Source organism: Notolabrus celidotus, chromosome 20, assembly GCF_009762535.1.
Source record: "Notolabrus celidotus isolate fNotCel1 chromosome 20, fNotCel1.pri, whole genome shotgun sequence".
Taxonomy (NCBI): domain Eukaryota; kingdom Metazoa; phylum Chordata; class Actinopteri; order Labriformes; family Labridae; genus Notolabrus; species Notolabrus celidotus.
Window position 1 is genome coordinate 26,597,231 of NC_048291.1, and position 20,259 is coordinate 26,617,489.

General features: G+C 40.0%; 1 protein-coding gene across 1 annotated transcript; it reads right to left on the minus strand.

Moving 5' to 3' along the window:
* Positions 1–2,385: 2,385 nt before the first annotated feature.
* On the minus strand, positions 2,386–18,592 carry LOC117832631 (neurotrophin-3). The gene is made up of 2 exons (XM_034711842.1): positions 18,078–18,592; positions 2,386–4,430 (listed from the first exon to the last, which is right to left on the minus strand). Exon 2 carries the CDS (start codon positions 4,409–4,411, stop codon positions 3,125–3,127), a length of 1,287 nt encoding a protein of 428 aa, XP_034567733.1. The 5' UTR covers positions 4,412–4,430; positions 18,078–18,592; the 3' UTR covers positions 2,386–3,124.
* Between the last annotated feature and the right edge of the window lie 1,667 nt (positions 18,593–20,259).

The window sequence follows — 20,259 nt, forward strand, 5'->3', positions numbered from 1 at the left end:
GTAGTATCCGTGACGTCACCCATCTGTTCCTGAGAGCTGTTTTGAAGCAAATCGACGGCAGCAGCCATATTGGAAATGCGGAACTCAACTAGGCAGAGTGTGACGTAGTGTGAGTCTCTTAGCCAATGGCTGTGTGTTCCCGACCGGGAGTCACGTCAGTCATGTCCTTATTTGGGCAAAACTCGTAATCTTAATATCTTCTGAACCGTCATGTTAGAAAAAAATTCACCCCCCGTACAGTGTGTGCCTTTAGAGAGATTAGCTTCATAGGGCCAAGCCGTTTTTTGAACCAGGCTGTAAACATGTTTATTAATGCTGCAAAGATCGTCTTTTTCCCATTCATATCTATGTGGTTTCCGGTGTTTCTGCAGCCAGCCTCTAGTGGATTTTCGATGTATTGCAGTTTATATCACTTCCGCATTGGCTTCATCGTTTGAGACCGGAGTTTGCCTCTTGATTCTCTCCAGGTACTCAGTCAAAAACATGCTCATCAGATTCATTGGTCACTCTAAATTGCCCGTAGGTGTGAGTGTGTGTGTGTGAATGGTTGTCTGTCTTTCCCAAGCGGCAACCTCCGGTCTCAAACGATGAAGCCCATGCTGAAGTGTTTCTAAACTGCAATACATCGAGAATCCTCTTGAGGCTGGCTGCAGAAACACCGGAAACCACATAGACATGAATGGGAAAAAGACAATCTTTGCAGCATTAATAAACATGTTTACAGACTGGTTCAAAAAACATCTTGGCCCTATGAAGCTAATCTCTCTAATGGCACACACTGTACGGGGGGGAATTTTTTTCTAACGTGACGGTTCAGAAGATATTAAGATTACGAGTTTTGCCCAAATAAGGACATGACTGACGTGACTCCCTTTCGGGAACACATAGCTATAGGCTAGGAGGCTCACATTACGTCACACTGCCTGGTTGAGTTTAGCATTTCCAATATGGCTGCCGCCGTCAATTTGCTTCAAAACAGCTCTCAGGAACAGATGGGTGACATCACGGATACTACGTCCATATTTTATGCAGTCTATGGTCTTTCCATGTTTGCCCTGTGATTGGTCGGCGACCTGTCCAGGGTGTACCCTTCCTTCCACCTGAAGTCAGCTGGGACTGGCTCAAGCCCCCCGTGACCCCAAACGGGATAAGCCGTCAAGATAATGGATGGATGGATGGATAGGCCTTTCCTATTACCTGAAGTTACCTGGTTACCATATGTATAAATGTGCTCCTTTTATATTCAGTACGGAAGCCCTAAAAGGACATGATTGAATACATTTTATTTTCTCTGCGTTCTCGTCTTATTTTTCTCGTTATCTTGAGAAAATAAAATGTATTCAATAATGTCCTTTTCAGGCTTCCATAATATTCTGACTGTTTTGACATTTTCCTTTGTTAGATATATATTTGGGGCATTTTTGAAGAGCGACAGAGCAGAAAGTGGATCGAAAAAGGGTCTTGACTGGAAGTTGAACCAGGTCTGTATCCTCTACACATGTGGCGCGCGCTCAAACAGCCAGGCGAACAGCGCTCCAACATTTTCATTTCCTTCATTTGTCCAAGTTTGCCATCATCGATCAATGATTCACACTCTCATCGATCTCTGCCCCTTGCATCTGACAACCTGCAGCCCCTGATTCCTCCTCTGCGTTGACGAAAGTGTAATCTCTTGTGCTGATGTTTGCTTCAGTTTCTTTTCTGCACTCTTTTGTCTCTATGCAAAGCGACGTGTCATTAACGAGCCTCGTGTACAAGTGGATCACCTGCTGGGATGATGGAGTCACGCATACTGAACAGAGCTGTAGCAGGAGGTGTTTAAAGAGAGGTAAGCAGAGGAGACTACAGTCGTTAGTAAACATTAACCTGATAATATTACTGATTGATTGATTAGATAGTTTATTTACTGATAGATTAGAGAGGCTGCTGTAATGTGAATACTGTATTTCATCAGCAGCTCCTCTGCCACAGGTGCAACGTCATCCTGTGCTGCAGCTCGTCATGGAGTATTTTGAAATACTGGTGCGGCTTCTTTTACACAAGTGAGCAAATATTTCACCTTTGGCTGTGTGACTTGTTACGGCTGTTTGTTCTGTCGCTCCCCCTCAATCACCTCCTCTGCGAGTGCCTCCTAATTGAGGCAATGAGGGTTCACCTGGCGGTCTGATACTGGGGCGCAGTAGTTTGGCGCCATGGTCCTCCTACCCTGACCCCTTGCTGCGTGTCGTCCCACATGCATTCTCTGCTTTGCCCCGTCTAATGAATGCACAAATGCCCCCCAAAAATATGCCTTAAGAAAGTCTAATACTGTGCTTCTCACCACCATTTTTCTCATCCAGACACATCCCAGCATGCTGCACATTTACAGACTTCAGTAAAGAATGATTTGCCGAGTACAAAGATCCTTTAATACCACATTTGGCAGGCAAACTAAACAAACCAGCAGATATTAGAATGAGTTCGGGTTGTTGTATAATTTACAAGCCGGGTGTTTTCTTGTTTTTGCATTCATGAACCTCTTTGAACGAAAGTCACAGACACAGACGTGTCCTGTAGAATCATTTGTCTGTAGATTCTGATACACTTCTCTCTCTCTGTTTGATAAAAGCTCTGTTACAATAATCCAAACCGGAGCAGTGAAATGCAACCTCAGTAGGTGGCGCTCCTTCCTCTCACAACCCGGGTGAATAAGAGAGGCTGGAATTATCATCAGACACTGGAGAGACCTACCACTCCTATAAATACACACAGATAAACATAGCTTCATACATAAAGGTATACGGGTGTCATATTGTACATATATTTATATAAAGGAATATATTAATATCAAAGACATACACATGCTTACGTACTAATCAAAAATAACTTAGATTATGAAAGATGAATCATACAAAAACAGTACTGTTCCAAGTAGAATCTCTATGTTTGACTCTTCCCTAAGATCTACGTTGAGGTCGTCGTGTTTTCAGAGGTTTGTACAGTTTGTGTGGAGAGGAGGATGAAAAGAGAGAGAGAGTGTTTCAGAGAGAGTGCACACACACAGGAGGATGTCAAAGCTGCTCTGCTCTGTGTCACTTTCCACTTCTCTCCTCCTCCTCCTCCTCCTCCTCCTCCTCTCCCTCTCTCAGCCTCTCCCCCTCGTCAACACCTCCCTCGCCAGCGCCTGATTGGTTCTGGAGAGCAGCACGCAAACGCAGGACGAGTCGATTCGAATCCACCTCCATCTAGTTTTGTTGTTTGCGTCTCTGGTGAGCGCTCGGACGTACGACTGCTTGACTTTGCACTCGCTCACCCACTGTTTCTTATCCACGCCCAAGCAGCCGGCGCCGGCGACGCCGGTACCCATCGGTTTTGCCGGCGCCCCCTTCGCTCTGCTGCTCGTCTCCTCCGCCTGGCGGCATCGAGTCTCGTAGAAGTACTGTTTGAGTCGTCCGTTCAGGGTCTGGATCTCCTGTAAGACAGAGACCCTCTCACCGCGCGAGTCGATGGCGCTGGCCTTGTCGTTGACCCAACCGCTTACCGACTCGCACACGGACTTCTCCCCTCGCCGTCTGTCCATCAGCTCGGAGCGTTTATCCCTTTTCACAGCGCGGGCGGCGTCCGTCACTCTGGGAGAGTCAGCCCAGCTTAACGTCGTGGTCCTGTCGAGCGCACGGTCCCCGTGACCCTCTATGTGTCCGTCCAGGTCCTCCTGCTCCTCCCGGTCCCTGTCCTCCTCCAGCAGGCCGGTCTCCAGCATGAGCAGGAGAGGAGGGTGTTCAGGAGGCGACGGGGACGGAGAGAACAGGACCCGAGGATGTGCGTCCAGGTACATCTCGTCTCCTTCTAAGTCCAGACTGTTCCCCAGACTCAGGTCTAGGTCCGGGTATAAAATCTCCTCCGTCAGACCTCCGCCAGCCGCTGTCGTCCTCCAGCTTTCTGTCCCTGCAGGTTCTGGTCTTGGTTGACCAGGACTGGCATAACTTTGGGATCCAGGTGTAGGAACCTGCGACAGTCTTTCTGTAAAAGTTAAGTCCGCCTCATCCGTGAGGACGGTCTGGATCCTCAGAGTCTCTCCGTCTGCAGGAACAACAGAACCCGCGTCCTCGTCTCCGCCTGAGACGCTACTCGACCGGTACGTTCCTTCATTCGCCACGCTGAACACAGAAGTCTCTCCGTCTACGGGTGTCACGTAATCCTCAGAGTCCTGGAGGGTCCGTCTGCTGGTTTGTGGGCCGAGAGCGTCGGCCATGTTGTAGTCCGTTTGTGAGGCGTTTCCACGAGAGTCGTAGTCCACGGGTTTCCCATGACGGCGCTCACTGCGGTTGTCGAAGCCGGGCTCTGTCGTCGCGGCGGCGATCCTGGACACGGGGTCGTGAGGGAAGGGCAGGGCCGAGGCAATCACCATGGCAACCAGGGGAAGCCAGTGCATCACTCCCAAGACGTTTCAGCTGGAGGGAGGGAACGCAGAGGAGGACATGTTAGTTTAAACAATGCAAAGCGGGGGCTTCCACTGTTCACCTAAGTACCTCAATTAAAATGTAAAAGGAGAGCTTTTACTGGTGGCCCGCAGCTTTATGACCTCGCCGCTGGAACCACTGAGGTATGGCGTTAAAATCTTGGCACGACTCGTGGAAAACTGGGACCAAATACAGCGAGGTCGCCCTCTGCTTCTTCATGTGCGGAGCTGGAGTTCAGCCTCCAGCGCAGCTCTGCATTCAGATGACCTCCAAAACGCAGAAACTGACAACCCGGTGTGTCCACAAGTCAGAAACTTCACAGGAAGTGGATTAAAAAGACATCTGCGGGCTGAAACAACAACTTTCCCTTTCAGCTCTTTCAGCTTTTAAGGGCATGAGGGATTCTTTTTTTTCTCTCTGCCGTCTCTAAAGCGAAGGGAATCTCTATAAATCTGTGGTAACAAACATGGCTTACCTCAGGCTACACGCAGAAACTACACCAATTAGACATGGCATACTTAGCGGGGTAAACCTCAGGTATTCTACCTGATCAGACCTGGGCTGCGGGTGCTTCTGTTGTCTCTGCCTGAACACGACACAATACATCTGCTGCTGCAGATTGGAAAAGTTTACTCAGAACTTTCATTAAGCCCTTTGAATTGAATCGACCTGATGACGTGCAGTCGTCACTCTTATAAACATCCTGCCTTTCAGAACCTGCGATGCTTAAACTTTGTACAGCTTGTAATCACAAAAGGATTCATCGTTGATTTAGTGCAGCAGGAAATAAGAGACCAACGCAGTAAATCCTCTTCAGGCTGGAAACATGCAGCAGAGAGGACGCTCACGGCACAGTGTGTGATTAAAAAGTGTTAAACATGTCGCTTTTATGTCATTTAAAGATTGTTTTAGAGGCAGAAATACTTAAGTCATCTTTTTAAATCTCATTTAAAAGGGAGGTTAGAGACAGAAATACTTAAGTCATCTTTTTAAATCTCATTTAAAAGGAAGGTTAGAGACAGAAATACTTAAGTCATCTTTTTAAATCTCATTTAAAAGGAAGGTTAGAGACAGAAATACTTAAGTCATCTTTTTAAATCTCATTTAAAGATTGTTTTAGAGGCAGAAATACTTATGTCAGCTTTTTAAATCTCATTTAAAAGGAAGGTTAGAGTCAGAAATGCAAAAAATGCAGGCGCTGAAGTAACAAAAATGCAGTTTCTCTCCTCTTATATTCCAATGAATTGAACATCTTTGGGTTTTAGAGCTCTGGGATAATAATAGTAGAGATAATGTTCATAAAAGTGCTTTAAAAAATATAAAAACCAGGGGCGCTGGTGGCCTAGTGGTCGAAGCGCCCCACATACAGAGGCTATAGCTCTTGTCACAGAGGTGCTGTATGTCTCCACCACTCTCTACTCCCCTTGTTTCCTGTCTCTCCTGGCAAAAATGCCCCAAAAACATAGCTTAGAAAATAAATTATATATATTTATATATATAAACCTGATGATAATGCATTAATGTAAGAATAGAACAGAGACAGGTAGAAAATAAAAGGGAAACAACTTAAAACAAAAGCTGAGTAAAGAATCAAAGAGGAACAACTCTTTTTTCAAGGTTGCATCATTGGCAGGATTTTCTGATTTTATTTTACATTTTTATATTTTATATTTCTGATTTTTCTGTTTTTTTTTAATAATATATATTTTGTTGTTTTTATTGTTTTATTTTTTCATTTTATTTGTCTTCCTCACATTTCTCTTTTAGTGCTTTTTTTCCATGTGTGGCATATAATAAAGAAATATTATTATTAACACTTTTATAACAAAAACACTAAAAAAAATTAATGTTAATTAAAAAATGATACTTACAGATGCTATATTGATCATATTTGAAAGATTCTGTTATTTTGTTCTGTTTTCTGATGTTTTTTTTTATCAGTATTTGAGTGATATCAGTGTTTTAGGGCTCATACAGATGTTGTTTACCTGCCACCAAAACAACCAACATGGCCGCTGATTAAGTTTTTTTGTTTTTTTTTTCAATATTTCTTTATTATTTTATCATTTTCAGAACAAAACAACAAAATTCAAGGCCTATTTCTAGTACAAAGCAGATTTTCAGACAAAGATATGTACTGTTGCCTCTTCCCCCAAGCACAGAAAAAAAAAAAAAAAAACAAATAAATAAAAATATTAATAACAGACCGTTGACTCAAAAAAAGACATGTCACATAACAATAAATAAGATTAGCAAAGACAAAACAAACAGACAAAAAACAGAGAGAGAATAACTCTCTGCCACCACCAAACACACGTCACGGAACCGACCAATCAGAGGCAAGGATGACGAAGCTCAAGGTAAGACTAAAGAGGTTCATTCAGCTTGATTTCATCACAACTATAAGAAGCTGCAGAAATTATTCTAACATCATAAAAAAAAACTTTGACTTTTCTGTTAAACCAAGCGGCAACCTTCAGTCTGACAAAAATTTGAGTCCAATGCAGAAGTGTTAAAAACTGCAGTTCATTGAGGATCCACTTGAGGCTGGCTACGGAAAAACCGTAAACCACATACACACCAATTCAAAAAAGACGATCTTTACAGCAGAAATAAACATGTTTACATCCTGGTACAAAAGACGAGTGTAGTCTGGATAGATCATTTCTTGATCGGCTCTCACTGTGAGGGGGTGAATTTTTTTCTATTGCGGCAATTTCAAAGATATTAAGATTATGAGTCTTCCAATGAGAGGCACAGCTGACTTGATTGACAGGCAGGAACACTGTAGCTGTTGGCTAGGAGGCTCAAAGCCCAACTCTTTACGTCACAATCACTGGACAGCAGTTATGTTGAGTTCAACATTTCCAATATGGCTGCCGCCGCCGACTGGCTTCAAAACAGCGCTTCAGAAACAGATGGGTGACATCACTAATACTACGTCCATTATTTATACAGTCTATGGTTACAGCTTATGTTTAGCATACAAAGATAGCTAGTTCAAGAGCAGAACTTCAAAGTTAGATGATCCATGTTGGAGAAGCTACACGAGAACAGCATTTCCAAATCACTCTGAGCGTTCAGTAAGAAACAGGAACACGGGCTGTTTCCGAAACGGCCTGCTACATACTACTTACTAATGTAGTAGTCAGTAGGTATTGCCTACTACATACTGCATTTGAATTTAGTATGTAGTATGACTGTTCTGTCCGATCTGTCATGCAGCATGCTGAGCCAGACTTCGCTGGATTTCCGGTTTTGGAAAGCGGAAGTAAACAACGACGAAGCCGATAAATAAAAAGCTTATTTAGCATCCATTTATGATTTATAAAGTTAGGAAGTGGTTTATATGTAATTTGATAACTCTCACAGCACCCAAAAACGGATTTCCTCCCGTCAAAAAATGAGGAAAAAGAAAAAGCAGAACGAGTGCTGTGCATTATGGGAAACAGTACACGAGGCAGACTGGTCCGATGCACACTGAGATATTTTCCCGAATCAGTAGACATCCGGGGAGTTTTGGCTTACTGCAGATTTTGCTCTTGTTCACATACTACTTACTACATACTGAATTTTGGACATATCAGTACGTACTGCTAGTATAGTAGGCGATTTCGGAAACAGCCACGGGTACAGATGTTTCTGTGACTCTTATCTCCTCAAAGTTATCTACAGACCTATAAATCAGTCTGGTGCTGGTTTAGCAATCGTCCAAATTTCCTCTCAGTCTATTTAACAGCCTTAATGTGAAATATTAAACAGTTAAAGTGTTAAATCAAGAAAGAAAGCTTTAAAAAAACGAGGTTAGAACGACCCTGTTTGTCAGATTGAATGTGTTTTTGTTCACTACTTGATAAATGTGACGCTTTGTAAGACGTCCTGATTCATCTGTTTACAAAGAAAAGTTTAAAAAACATCCCTCCTGCAAACTAAATGTAAACACTTGATGACATGCAGCTGACTCTTTTGATGCATGAGCATGACGTAGCACCGATTATGAGTCAGCTCGAGCTGATCTGTACGTCTTTCACAACAACACTGACCTGTGACTAACCAGAGAAGTATTCCAGTCACCAAGCCATGTGGCGTGTAAAACGGGATGGCGTTAAGCCAGTGCACAGAAGCCAACATGTCAGAGGTGAGTATTAGTGTGTTGAAAGCAGGGAGGAGGTCACTTGGAAAGAGTTAAAATAGGTGGAATGATCAGAATGTCAGTGATGCAGCTTTACTGGCGAGGCTCCTTCAAGGCAGCGAAGAAGAGGGGCGAAGGAAAAACCCCGCAGGGCAACAACAAAAAGAGCGTGAAGCGTGCGAAGTAGTGGATGTTATGACTGTTTGCGTGTGGTGTGTTTGCTCGAACGGATGCATCATCGGTGACCGTCAATGAGTGAGTGAACGTGTGAATGAGTGACACAAGCCTTTCAGCGACAGGACATGCAGCAGGCGAGGCCACACCCTGGACACAATGCAGCCGCCGGGGGAGCAACAAGGATTGGTCGACACATCACTCACGCAGTTGCTCCGGGCGCTCTCAGTCCCTGCCTGTCATGTGGACGATAAAACACTTCAAAGTGTGGCGAGCTTCCTGTTTTCTCTCGCTACTGTTCGGCGCACAAATACACCCAGGTGTTCAGCGTGAGGACAGACACTTAAGTGGTTAGACACACCTCTCCGACGTAGAGGACAGCAATTACAGGTGAAAACAAAGTGTGTGCCGCTCAGGTAAACTCTAAGACACGCTGAGGATCATTTCAGAATCAGCAGACTGTGGAGAGGAGGCGGTCTGCAGGATTTGTATAATGTGAGCGTGTCTGCTGATGCATGAGCGGCTACACGCTTCTTAAGGGCTTTTTCCTCGGAGCGCTCTGATGCCACACAGAAAGCAGGCAGGCAGTCCCTCTAAGTAGTTTCTTTGTAAAAACAGCAGCAGCAGCACTTCATCACCATGCTCCATTTGCTACAATGACACGCATCATTTGCACTCCCTGCAAGGCTAGACAAGGACCATGGCGTTCTTCCGTTCTCTGGACCAGACCCAAGCACTCTAAATCCCCCCCCTCTTCCTCCCAGACGAGCACACACACACACACACTGAAAGAGAATCTCTTGAAACCAAAACCTCAAAACCCTAATCAACACTGCACACTTATGTTAATCCTAATCTCTGAAGCCTGAAATTCTTCCAAATGATCACAGGAAGAACACCCTGAAACCGCAGGATGGGGCCTAAACAAACAGGCAGCAGGAGACCACGTCAGCGAGCAATTATCTGTGAATAAACAGAGTCTGACTGGAGCTGAGGCCACCTGCATCACACTCAGTGTGACTCTGAGTCATTAAGCACCATTATATTCATCTGACAGCTGTAATCTGAAAAAACATACAAGAAGTTTAATCTGAGGATCCATTATTCTTCATTTTCACTCATGAGCTGCAGCCTGGAGTTTGATTGAGTCTGAGAAACTTAAGAGAGGTGTCTTTCTTTGTTCTGAGTGACATCCTCAAAGTAAAACTGAAGAATAATATCAAGTGACTAGTTTATACTTCAACATGCAAACTTTCCCCTCAAACTCAACCAGTATTCAGTATTTCAGCATTATTCTATGTCCACTATCTTCAGTATTCCCAAAGTACCTCGCTCTAAAATCTGTCTAAATTCTAAACTTCCAATATTATACCTTAATTGAATTACATCTAAATACTTTCCTTGTAATTAGATGATTATTTGTAGCATAAAACATCAGAAAAAAAACAGTCAAAGAAATGCATGTAATTTTTCAGAAGTCCGAAAGGATGTCAAATTTCTCACTCTTGACGAAAAGCAGGAAATAAGTTACTTTAATATTTGTACAAAACGTAAAAGTGTCAGATTTTCCAAACTTGCAGAACATAAAGCAATAAATAGTCAAAATTTTTCTATTTGAAAATCTGATTTTTAAATGTTTTTTAATTGGGTTAGGATTGGGTGACTTTAGCCTGACGGATAAATCTTTAGGAATACACTATCGGGCCGATATCGGCCTCTTCTCTGACTTTTTAAACTCTTGTGCCGTTTTTGTAAAGTATCTTACTCTTATCCGTCTACATTACTAACTACCAATATTTAACTTTAATCTAATTACATATAGATATTTTTTCTTGTAAGTGGATGATCATTTGTTCCATAAAACGTCACAAAAACACACAAAAAATATACACATGTAATTTACCAGAAGTCCAAAAGGAGGTCATCAAATTTCTTGTTTTTGACTAAGAGCGGGAAAATAAGTTACTTTAATATTTGTACAAAACAGAAAAGGGCCAGATTTTCCAAACTTGCAGATCATGAAGCAATAAATACGCAAAATTTTTCTATAAAAATTCAGATTTTTTGTAATCTTTTTTGACCCACTTATTAATTCGCTGACTTTAGCCTGACGGATGAATCTTTAGGAATACACTATCGGGCCGATATCGGCCTCTTCTCTGACTTTTTAAACTCTTGAGCCGTTTTTGTAAAGTATCTTACTCTTATCCGTCTACATTACTAACTACCAATATTTAACTTTAATCTAATTACATATATATATTTTTTCTTGTAAGTGGATGATCATTTGTTCCATAAAACGTCACAAAAACACACAAAAAATATACACATGTAATTTACCAGAAGTCCAAAAGGAGGTCATCAAATTTCTTGTTTTTGACTAAGAGCAGGAAAATAAGTTACTTTAATATTTGTACAAAACAAAAAAGTGTCAGATTTTCCAAACTTGCAGAACATAAAGCAATAAATAGTCAACATTTTTCTATTTGAAAATCTGATTTTTAAATGTTTTTTAATTGGGTTAGGATTGGGGACTTTAGCCTGACGGATAAATCTTTAGGAATACACTATCGGGCCGATATCGGCCTCTTCTCCGACTTTTTAAACTCTTGTGCCGTTTTTGTAAAGTATCTTACTCTTATCCTTCTAAATGACTAACTACCAATACTTAACTTTAATCTAATTACATATAGATATTTTTTCTTGTAAGTGGATGATCATTTGTTCCATAAAACGTCAGAAAAACACACAAAAAATATACACATGTAATTTACCAGAAGTCCAAAAGGAGGTCATCAAATTTCTTGCTTTTGACTATGAGCGGGAAAATAAGTTACTTTAATATTTGTACAAAACAGAAAAGGGTCAGATTTTTCCAAACTTGCAGATCATGAAGCAATAAATGGTCAAAATTTTTCTATTTGAAAATCTGATTTTTTGTAATCTTTTTTGATCCAGTTTTGATTTGATGACTTTGGTGATGATAAATCTTTGGGGATACATTATCGGGCCGATATCACCGTCTCATGGGAGCACAATTTAATATTAGAATTTGATTTCCCAAAGACTATGAGTGTTCGCAGTGTTCAGTTTCATGTAGTATGCTTGAATTAAAATATAAAGAAATGTAAGAAATAAATTTGAGTTGAGCTAACTTGAAAATAACATGATTGAGTTAACTGAAATTGTATTTTATAATTTCAGTTTTACTCAAAAAATGTAAAATTTTGAGTAATTTCAACTTGTTGGTGTTTACAGTGCACAGTTATAAAGGTATTACCATATACTTTATGTTTTCCCATATATAACGGCATTCTTATAAAACATACAGTATAAATCTAATATGCAAATGTGTTTGAGGTGATTTAGAAATCAAGTCATCAAGCAGTTTCCCAACTATCGTTCACAGTATCTCAGCTTTCCTCTCACTGTAACCGCTTTTAAAGAATAATAACATAAATACATGAATTTGCATAAAAACAGCCCTCTGAGTATCTTTGCTTCGTCATACTGGAACTTTTCGGTGCACAATCCATGTAGGAATAGTCTTTTTTTTCCATTCAAGCTCAAAAATATCTGTATTTGATGATTTAAAAGTTGCATCTAAAAGTAGTGTCAGTATCGGCCTCTAGAGTCTGATATCTGTCACGGACTAAAACGAGATGATGCAACAGTTGTGACATTATTTCTGCTGTGTTACTAATGCATGACTTGCATGAATCAAACCTTGTTTACCTGCAGACACTGACAGAAAATGTCAGTATCGGCCTCTAAAGTCTGATATCTGTCACAGACTAAAACGAGATGATGCAACAGTCATTAAATATTTGTTATTGTGTTACTAATGCATGACTTGCATGAATCAAACCTTGTTTACCTGCAGACACTGACAGATAGTATCAGTATCGGCCTCTAAAGTCTGGTATCTGTCACAGACTAAAACGAGATGATGCAACAGTTGTGACATTATTTCTGCTGTGTTACTAATGCATGACTTGCTTGAATCAAACCTTGTTTACCTGCAGCACCTGACTGAAAGTATCAGTATCAGTATTGGCCTCAAAAGTGATATCTGTCAGGCTCTAAAACAAACAAACGCAGCAATCATCCAATCCCCTTTAACGGCTCTGCTTGTTTTTGAATGTTTAATCACAGAATCATATCTCGTTAACTTGCTGCAATGAAGGAAAGAGTCGACATGACATCAAACAGGAAACAAACGTGAAGAAAGTTGTTTCTTTTGTCTGGAAAATTGGTTTGACTGCTGTTCTTGGAGCTGCCAGTCCAAACAGCGGGGGTTTATTCCAGATGAGACAGCATAAGTGAAAGAGGAATCCAGGGGGATTATGGTGCGGAGGGGGGCCCCCCCGGCTGCTAGACCCTCACCAGGAAACACATGCCGTAATGTTAATCCACACCTGGCTGTGGCTACTGTTCTATTATCCAGTTAACAAAGTAATCCCCTCCACCACCACCACCACCACCCGACCCCCTAATGTGTGGCTAACGTCAGATACGTCCCTGTGACACCCGGGATAAAGCACTCTGTGTTAGTGTTATGACCAGACCTCCTCATGCTAATCCAGCCTCTTTGAAGTCCTGTAACCCAAAGAGCCACAGAGGAGGAAGACGTCTGGAGGGCCTGAGGTGTCTCCTGAGACGGTTTGCACCTCGCTGCAGATCTTTCAGCAGATTTTATGACGGTGTGACTCAGCTGTGAGAAATGCGTCTGAGTGTAAGAATAGTGACAGCAGGCAGGAGTGGCTGTGACAAGCATGTGACATGGAAAACATGCAGGTAAGTGTGTGTGTCCTCCCTCTCCTGCTCTTCCTCTTATGCAGGAGTCAGGCGAAAGCCTTGGCCCCCACATGTGCTCAATTACAAAGCCTTGCAGTCCCACTGTGCAAACAGCCCATTAATTCCAGCTCTGTGATTGTTTCATACCACGCTCAGGCTGCAGGATCCAGCCTCCAGCCTCCTCCCCTCTAACCTTGGCTCCAAATGAACAGCTCTATCAGTGACATCTCCCTGGATCTGTAGTTCTCTTTCTCATACAAACATAAACACACACTTCTGGTAAAGTGCTGTACACGCATTGGTGTGGAAAAACAACATGACAAACGCCCTAATCTTTTAAAAGCGTACCTGGCATCATCTGTTACAGCGTGGTGAAACACTTCAACGAGACATGGAGGTTTTAATACTGCGTGAATTTATTTTCTCCAACCACCCACGGAGCTCTTTCAGCCCCTGAGCTCCTGATAATATCAGATTAAGACATCAACTGAAGCAGATACGTCTTCTGCTGCAACCTGTGGGATCTACCTGCGGGTTTGTGTTGTGAGACGGTAGCTCTCACCTCATCTGACTGCCTGCCAGGGAAAACAAAATGTGAAATAGGCTACAACTGCAGGACTGCCAAGGAAAATAAGAAGTGGAGTAGGATTGGCATGTTGTAAATGCCTTGATCTCGTGGAGAGAGGAAGGGAAAGTAAGTTGCATGAGATCAAAGAGACGTGGAATATTGTTAGAAATTAATGAAATGTGCATGCAAACATTTCTGGGGGAAAAGAAGCTGACTGAGTAAATCTCTACGGAAGCCCAAAGAGGACACCAGGACATACATTTTACTTTCTCAGGTTCCTCAAGATAACGACTTATTTTTCTTATGATAACGGGATAATTTATCTTGTTTTATCCAGAGAAAGAAGCTCGTTTTTTATGTTTTTGATCTTCAACCTGTGAGATAAATGTCTCGTAACAAAGCGTCTTTTTATTCTTTATTGCGGCAAAATGTTTGTTAAAGAAACAAAGAATTTAAAAATGAAAGAAACTGATAACAGGCCTTTCCTGTCACCTCAAGTTACTTGAAGTTACTTGTTTACCATATGTACGGAAGCCCTAAAAGGACACACTTACATAAGTTTATTTTTCTCGTTATCTCGGGAAAACAAAGCTAGTTATCTCAAGATCTGGACTTATATTTCTCTTGATAACAGGATCATTTATCTTGTTTTATCCATAGAAAGAAGCTCGTTTTTTATGTTTTTGATCTTCAACCTGTCAGATAAATGTCTCGTAACAAAGCGTCTTTTTATTCTTTATTGTGGCAAAATGTTTGTTAAAGAAACAAAGAATTTAAAAATGAAAGAAGCTGATAACAGGCCTTTCCTGTCACCTGAAGTTACTTGAAGTTACTTGTTTACCATATGTACGGAAGCCCTAAAAGGACACGCTTAAATAAGTTTATTTTTCTCGTTATCTTGGGAAAACAAAGCTAGTTATCTCAAGATCTGGACTTATTTTTCTGTTGATAACAGGATCATTTATCTTGTTTTATCCAGAGAAAGAAGCTCGTTTTTTTATGTTTTTGATCTTCAACTTGTGAGATAAATGTCTCGTAACAAAGCGTCTTCTTATTCTTTATTGCGGCAAAATGTTTGTTAAAGAAACAAAGAATTGAAAAATGAAAGAAGCTGATAACGGGCCTTTCCTGTCACCTGAAGTTACTTGAAGTTACTTGTTTACCATATGTACGGAAGCCCTAAAAGGACACGATTAAATAAGTTAATTTTTCTCGTTATCTCTGGAAAACAAAGCTAGTTATCTCAAGATCTCGACTTATTTTTCTTGTGATAACAGGATCATTTATCTTGTTTTATCCGGAAAACAAATCTTGTTTTTTATGTTTTTGTTCTCCAAGCTGTCAGATAAATGTCTTGTAACAAAATTACCGTTTTATTCATAACTACGCCAAATGTTCTAAACAATGTTCGTGAGAAAAACAAAACGACAAAACAATTAAAAGAAACTGATAACAGGCCTTTCCTGTCACCTGAAGTTACTTGGTCTCCATATGTATAAATGTCCTTTTAAGTTTAGTACGGAAGCCCTAAAAGGACAAGATTAAATACATTTATTTTTCTCAGTTTTCTCGTCTTAGTTTTTCTAGAAAACAAAGCTAGTTATCTCGAGATATCCTCTTATATTTCTCTTGATAGCAGGATCATTTATCTCGTTTTATCCAGAGAAAGAAGCTCGTTTTTTATGTTTTTGTTCTCCAAGCTGTCAGAGAAATGTCTTGTAACAAAATTACCTTGAATTCTTTACTGAGGCAAAATGTTCTAAACAATGTTAATGAGAAAAACAAAAAATGTAAAAATCAAAGAAACTGATAACAGGCCTTTCCTGTTACCTGAAGTTACTTGGTTACCATGTATAAATGTCCTTTTAAGTTTAGTATGGAAGCCCTAAAAGGACATGATTAAATACATTTATTTTCTCAGTTTAATCGTCTTATTTTCTAGTTATCTCAAGAAAACAATACTTTCTCGTAATAATGGGATCATTTATCTCATTTTATCATGAGAACGAAGCTCAATTTTGGGGTTTTTGATCTCCAACCTGTAAGATAAATGTCTCATAACAAAATGTTTTTGTATTCTTTAAGGAGGCAAAAGTAAACCAAGTTATTTGGTCACCATATGTCTCAATGTGCTCCTTTAATGTTTAGTACAGAAGCCATAAAAAGAGAAATTCCAATAAGTTGTATTTTTCTTGTTATCTCTGGGAAACAAAACTTGTGATCTCGACATCTCAACTTATTTTTTTCGTGATAACGGGATCATTTATCTTGTTTTATTCAGAGAACAAATCTTGTTTTTTGTGTTTTTGATCTCTAACCTGTAAGATAAATGTCTCATAACAAAATGTATTTATTTTCTTTAAGGAAGCAAAAGTAAACCAAGTTATTTAGTAACCATACGTATAAATGTGTTCCTATATGTTTAGTATGGAAGTCCTAAAAGGACAAGATTAAATACACTTTATTTTCTCAGTTTTCTTGAGATAACGATAAAAATAACTTGGTATCTCCAGATCTCAACTTATATTTCTCGTGATAACGGGATCATTTACGTCTTTTTATCCAGAGAAAGAAGCTCATTTTTTGTGTTTTAGATCTCCAACCTGTAAGAGAAATGTCTCGTAACAAAATGCATATGTATTCTTTAAAAAGGCAAAAGCAAACCAAGTTATTTGGTTACCATATGTCTCAATGTGCTCCTTTAATGTTTAGTACAGAAGCCATAAAAGGGGAAGTTCCAATAAGTTGTATTTTTCTTGTTATCTCTGGGAAACAAAGCTTGTTTGGTCAAGATCTCGACTTATTTTTCATGTGATAACGGGATCATTTATTTCGTTTTATCCAGAGAAAGAAGCTTGTTTTTTGTGTTTTTGATCTCCAACCTGTAAGAGAAATGTCTTGTAACAAAATGTATTTCTTTTCTTTAAGGAAGCAAAAGTAAACCAAGTTATTTAGTAACCATACGTATAAATGTGTTCCTATATGTTTAGTATGGAAGCCATAAAAGGACAAGATTAAATACACTTTATTTTCTCAGTTTTCTTGAGATAACGATAAAAATAACTCGGTATCTCAAGATCTCAACTTGTATTTCTCGTGATAACATGATCATTTACATTTTCTATCCAGAGAAAGAAGCTCGTATTTTGTGTTTTTGATCTCCAAGCTGTAAGAGAAATGTCTCGTAACAAAATGCATATGTATTCTTTAAAAAGGCAAAAGTAAACCAAGTTATTTGGTCACCATATGTCTCAATGTGCTCCTTTAATGTTTAGTACAGAAGCCCTAAAAAGAGAAGTTTCAATAAGTTGTATGTTTCTTGTTATCTCTGGGAAACAAAACTTGTGATCTCGACATCTCAACATATTTTTCTCTTGATAACCGGATCATTTATCTTGTTTTATCCTGAGAACAAATCTTGTTTTTTTTGTGTGTTTTTGATCTTGAATCTTGTTTTTTTATGTTTTTGATCTTGAAACCTGTCAGAGAAATGTCTTGTAACAAAATGTATATGTATTCTTTAAGGAAGAAAAAGCAAACCAAGTTATTTATCTACCATATGTATGTGTAAAATATATAAATGTAAATGTATAAATGTGCTCCTCTTATGTTCAGTATGGAAGCCCTAAAAGGACAAGTTTCAGTATATTTGATTTTTCTCCTTATCTCAAGAAAACAAAGTTTCTTTTTTTCTTGAGATAATGAGAAAAATAAGCAGAGATAATTAAATGTATTTAACCTTGTCCCTTTAGGGCTTCCATACATCTTAATAAAAACATGGTATGCATGTATAAAAACACATGGCTAATGAAGTGACCTAATTAAACAACACTCAGTGACATTATGTAACCAGTCCATGAGGCACAGATCCTCATCATTAAATCAGAGTTGTTGATTTAAATTTCACTGTGCAGAAACTTTGCATTTAAAGGCCTACATGTAACTTATGTGTGATCCAGAGCCATACCGTTTAGGTGAGATCCGGACCCCTCGTCCTTCCAGCTGACACCACATTGATTATAGAGTCCTGTCTCCAGTCACTGAACTGGTTTCACAAAAATAAACTCAGAAAACACCTTCGGACGAGAAGCACGCGGCTGAACACACACATTTCTTCCTTCTCTTAACAGTCCGGGACATCCCAACAAAATCCGACGTGTGAAGAAAAAGAAAAGTCAAAGTTAGAAACCCTGAAGTCCCGGGACCGCGTCCACTCGGGGGGAGGAAGGTTGGTGCGTAATTTACCCTGAAATTAAAAAATGTCAACTTGTCACAAAGTTTCCATATCCCACGAGCTGTTACTCCTCCGACCCCGGCACGAGGAGGGGGGGAGAGGGTTTCTGAGTTCAAATATGTGAACGAAGGAGGAGAAGTGGAGAGGTGGAGAAGTGGAGAGGTGAAGAAGTTGGCCAAATGTTTTAAGATCTGAACTCCGCCTGAAACACGTTCAGAAGGACTGGCTGGGAAGCTGGCGCGAGCGAGAACCACAACCTCATTTTTAGACCTTCAAAATAAAACCACTTCCGGGGATTTTGCATTGCGGCGGAACGTTCGAGGAGCAACATTCCTTTTATTTTATAAACACACGCAGACACTTCCGGTGTATTATCTCCTCTTCTACTGCTAGCTTAACAAAGCTAACGACTCCGGTTTCTCCTGGGAAGCGCAAAGACAAGATTCTTTCCTCAGGAGGTTCGATCAAAGAGTACGGAAGAGGTTAAGGGACACTTAAAAATATATACATATATTTATTTTATTATTATTCTGAGAAAAGTCAGAATTCTGATTTAAATCCACTGGAAAAAAAATTAAGGTCCAATATATATTTTTCTTCTTCTTCTTCTTCTTCTTCTTCTTCTTCTTATTATTATTATTATTATTATTATTAGTAGTAGTAGTAGTAGTAGTTGTAGTAGTTGTAATAGTAGTAAAAAATCTGAATTATGACCTTAATCTCAGAATTCTAACTTTTATCTCAGAATTCTGATTTAATCTCAGATTTCTGACTGTAATCTCAGAATTCTAATTTTTTCTCAGAACAATAATAATTCCAAAAAAATTTGACCTTAATATCTTTTTTTTTCCAGTTGCCCTAATTCCCTTCCTTAAAAAAGAGACCTGCCCTGCAGCATTCAAACAACACATGTTGGAGCAGATGAATCCATTAGTTGTTCCGTCAACAGAGGGATATTATGTAAAAAGAATGTGCAGGAATTTGCTCACAAAATTAGCTCAGTCACATTTCTTTCCTAGCAAGTTTTGTTGCATTCACAAAAACATCTTCACCTGTGCGTGACAGGGAAGTGTATTACCTGTACCTCTCTTTTATTCTTCATCCCCGCCCCACTCTTCCAAGGAACACTGTTATAAAAATTACCAGAAATGCATTGGCACAGATCCACGTAGTGATGTGTGCTTGTTATTGGTACTTGGTAACAGAGCAAATTGCTGCAAACAAACTTTTAAGGAACTGGATGGTGTCATGCGTCAGGGTCTGCAAATGAGGGGTGCAACTTAATCCCATTTGGCACAATCAAACCTGGAGATGTAACCTGTGTTTTCATGCCAAATACGAGACTGCTTTCAAATTGCTTCCGCTGTCTGGTGCCAGGTTTTTTGTTTTTTTTTAATTTAGGGGTTGAGGTGTATTCTCTGTGAGCGCTTAGTGCCTTGCTCAAGGGCAAAGGCAGGATCATTTGGATGCTGTGATTTTATGGTATTTTCCATTCTTTATAGACACTGCACCCCAATGATTACAGCTTTTATAGCATCTTGGGTATTTTTCTAACTGTAAACAAGAATTGATTAACAACCTCAATTTCTCTGATTTACTGTGCAATGCATTCTATAGTTTCAACACCTATAATTTAACAGGGGTGGTCCTGCTGTTTCTGGGGCTCTGGGGCATCCCCCCTGAATACAAGCTTTAACTCCTATCAACACAAGGAATTGTTTACTTCTCAATTCTTTATCCTAAAATAACCTGAAGCCTTCTTCTTCATGACAGGAACCTCATTAGAGACCAGTAACCTGTGAAGAAATTCCACTGGAGGGACCAAGTACTAAACCCAACTCGATTAATTACTTCCAGCTCCTTTGACAGAAACAGCTGGTGGACTTACAACTTATTAGGACACTGCATTCATCAC

What these genes read in the sequence shown, in the direction of transcription:
- LOC117832631 (XM_034711842.1), bottom strand. Translation starts at nt 4,411, where the DNA reads ATGCACTGGCTTCCCCTGGTTGCCATGGTGATTGCCTCGGCCCTGCCC.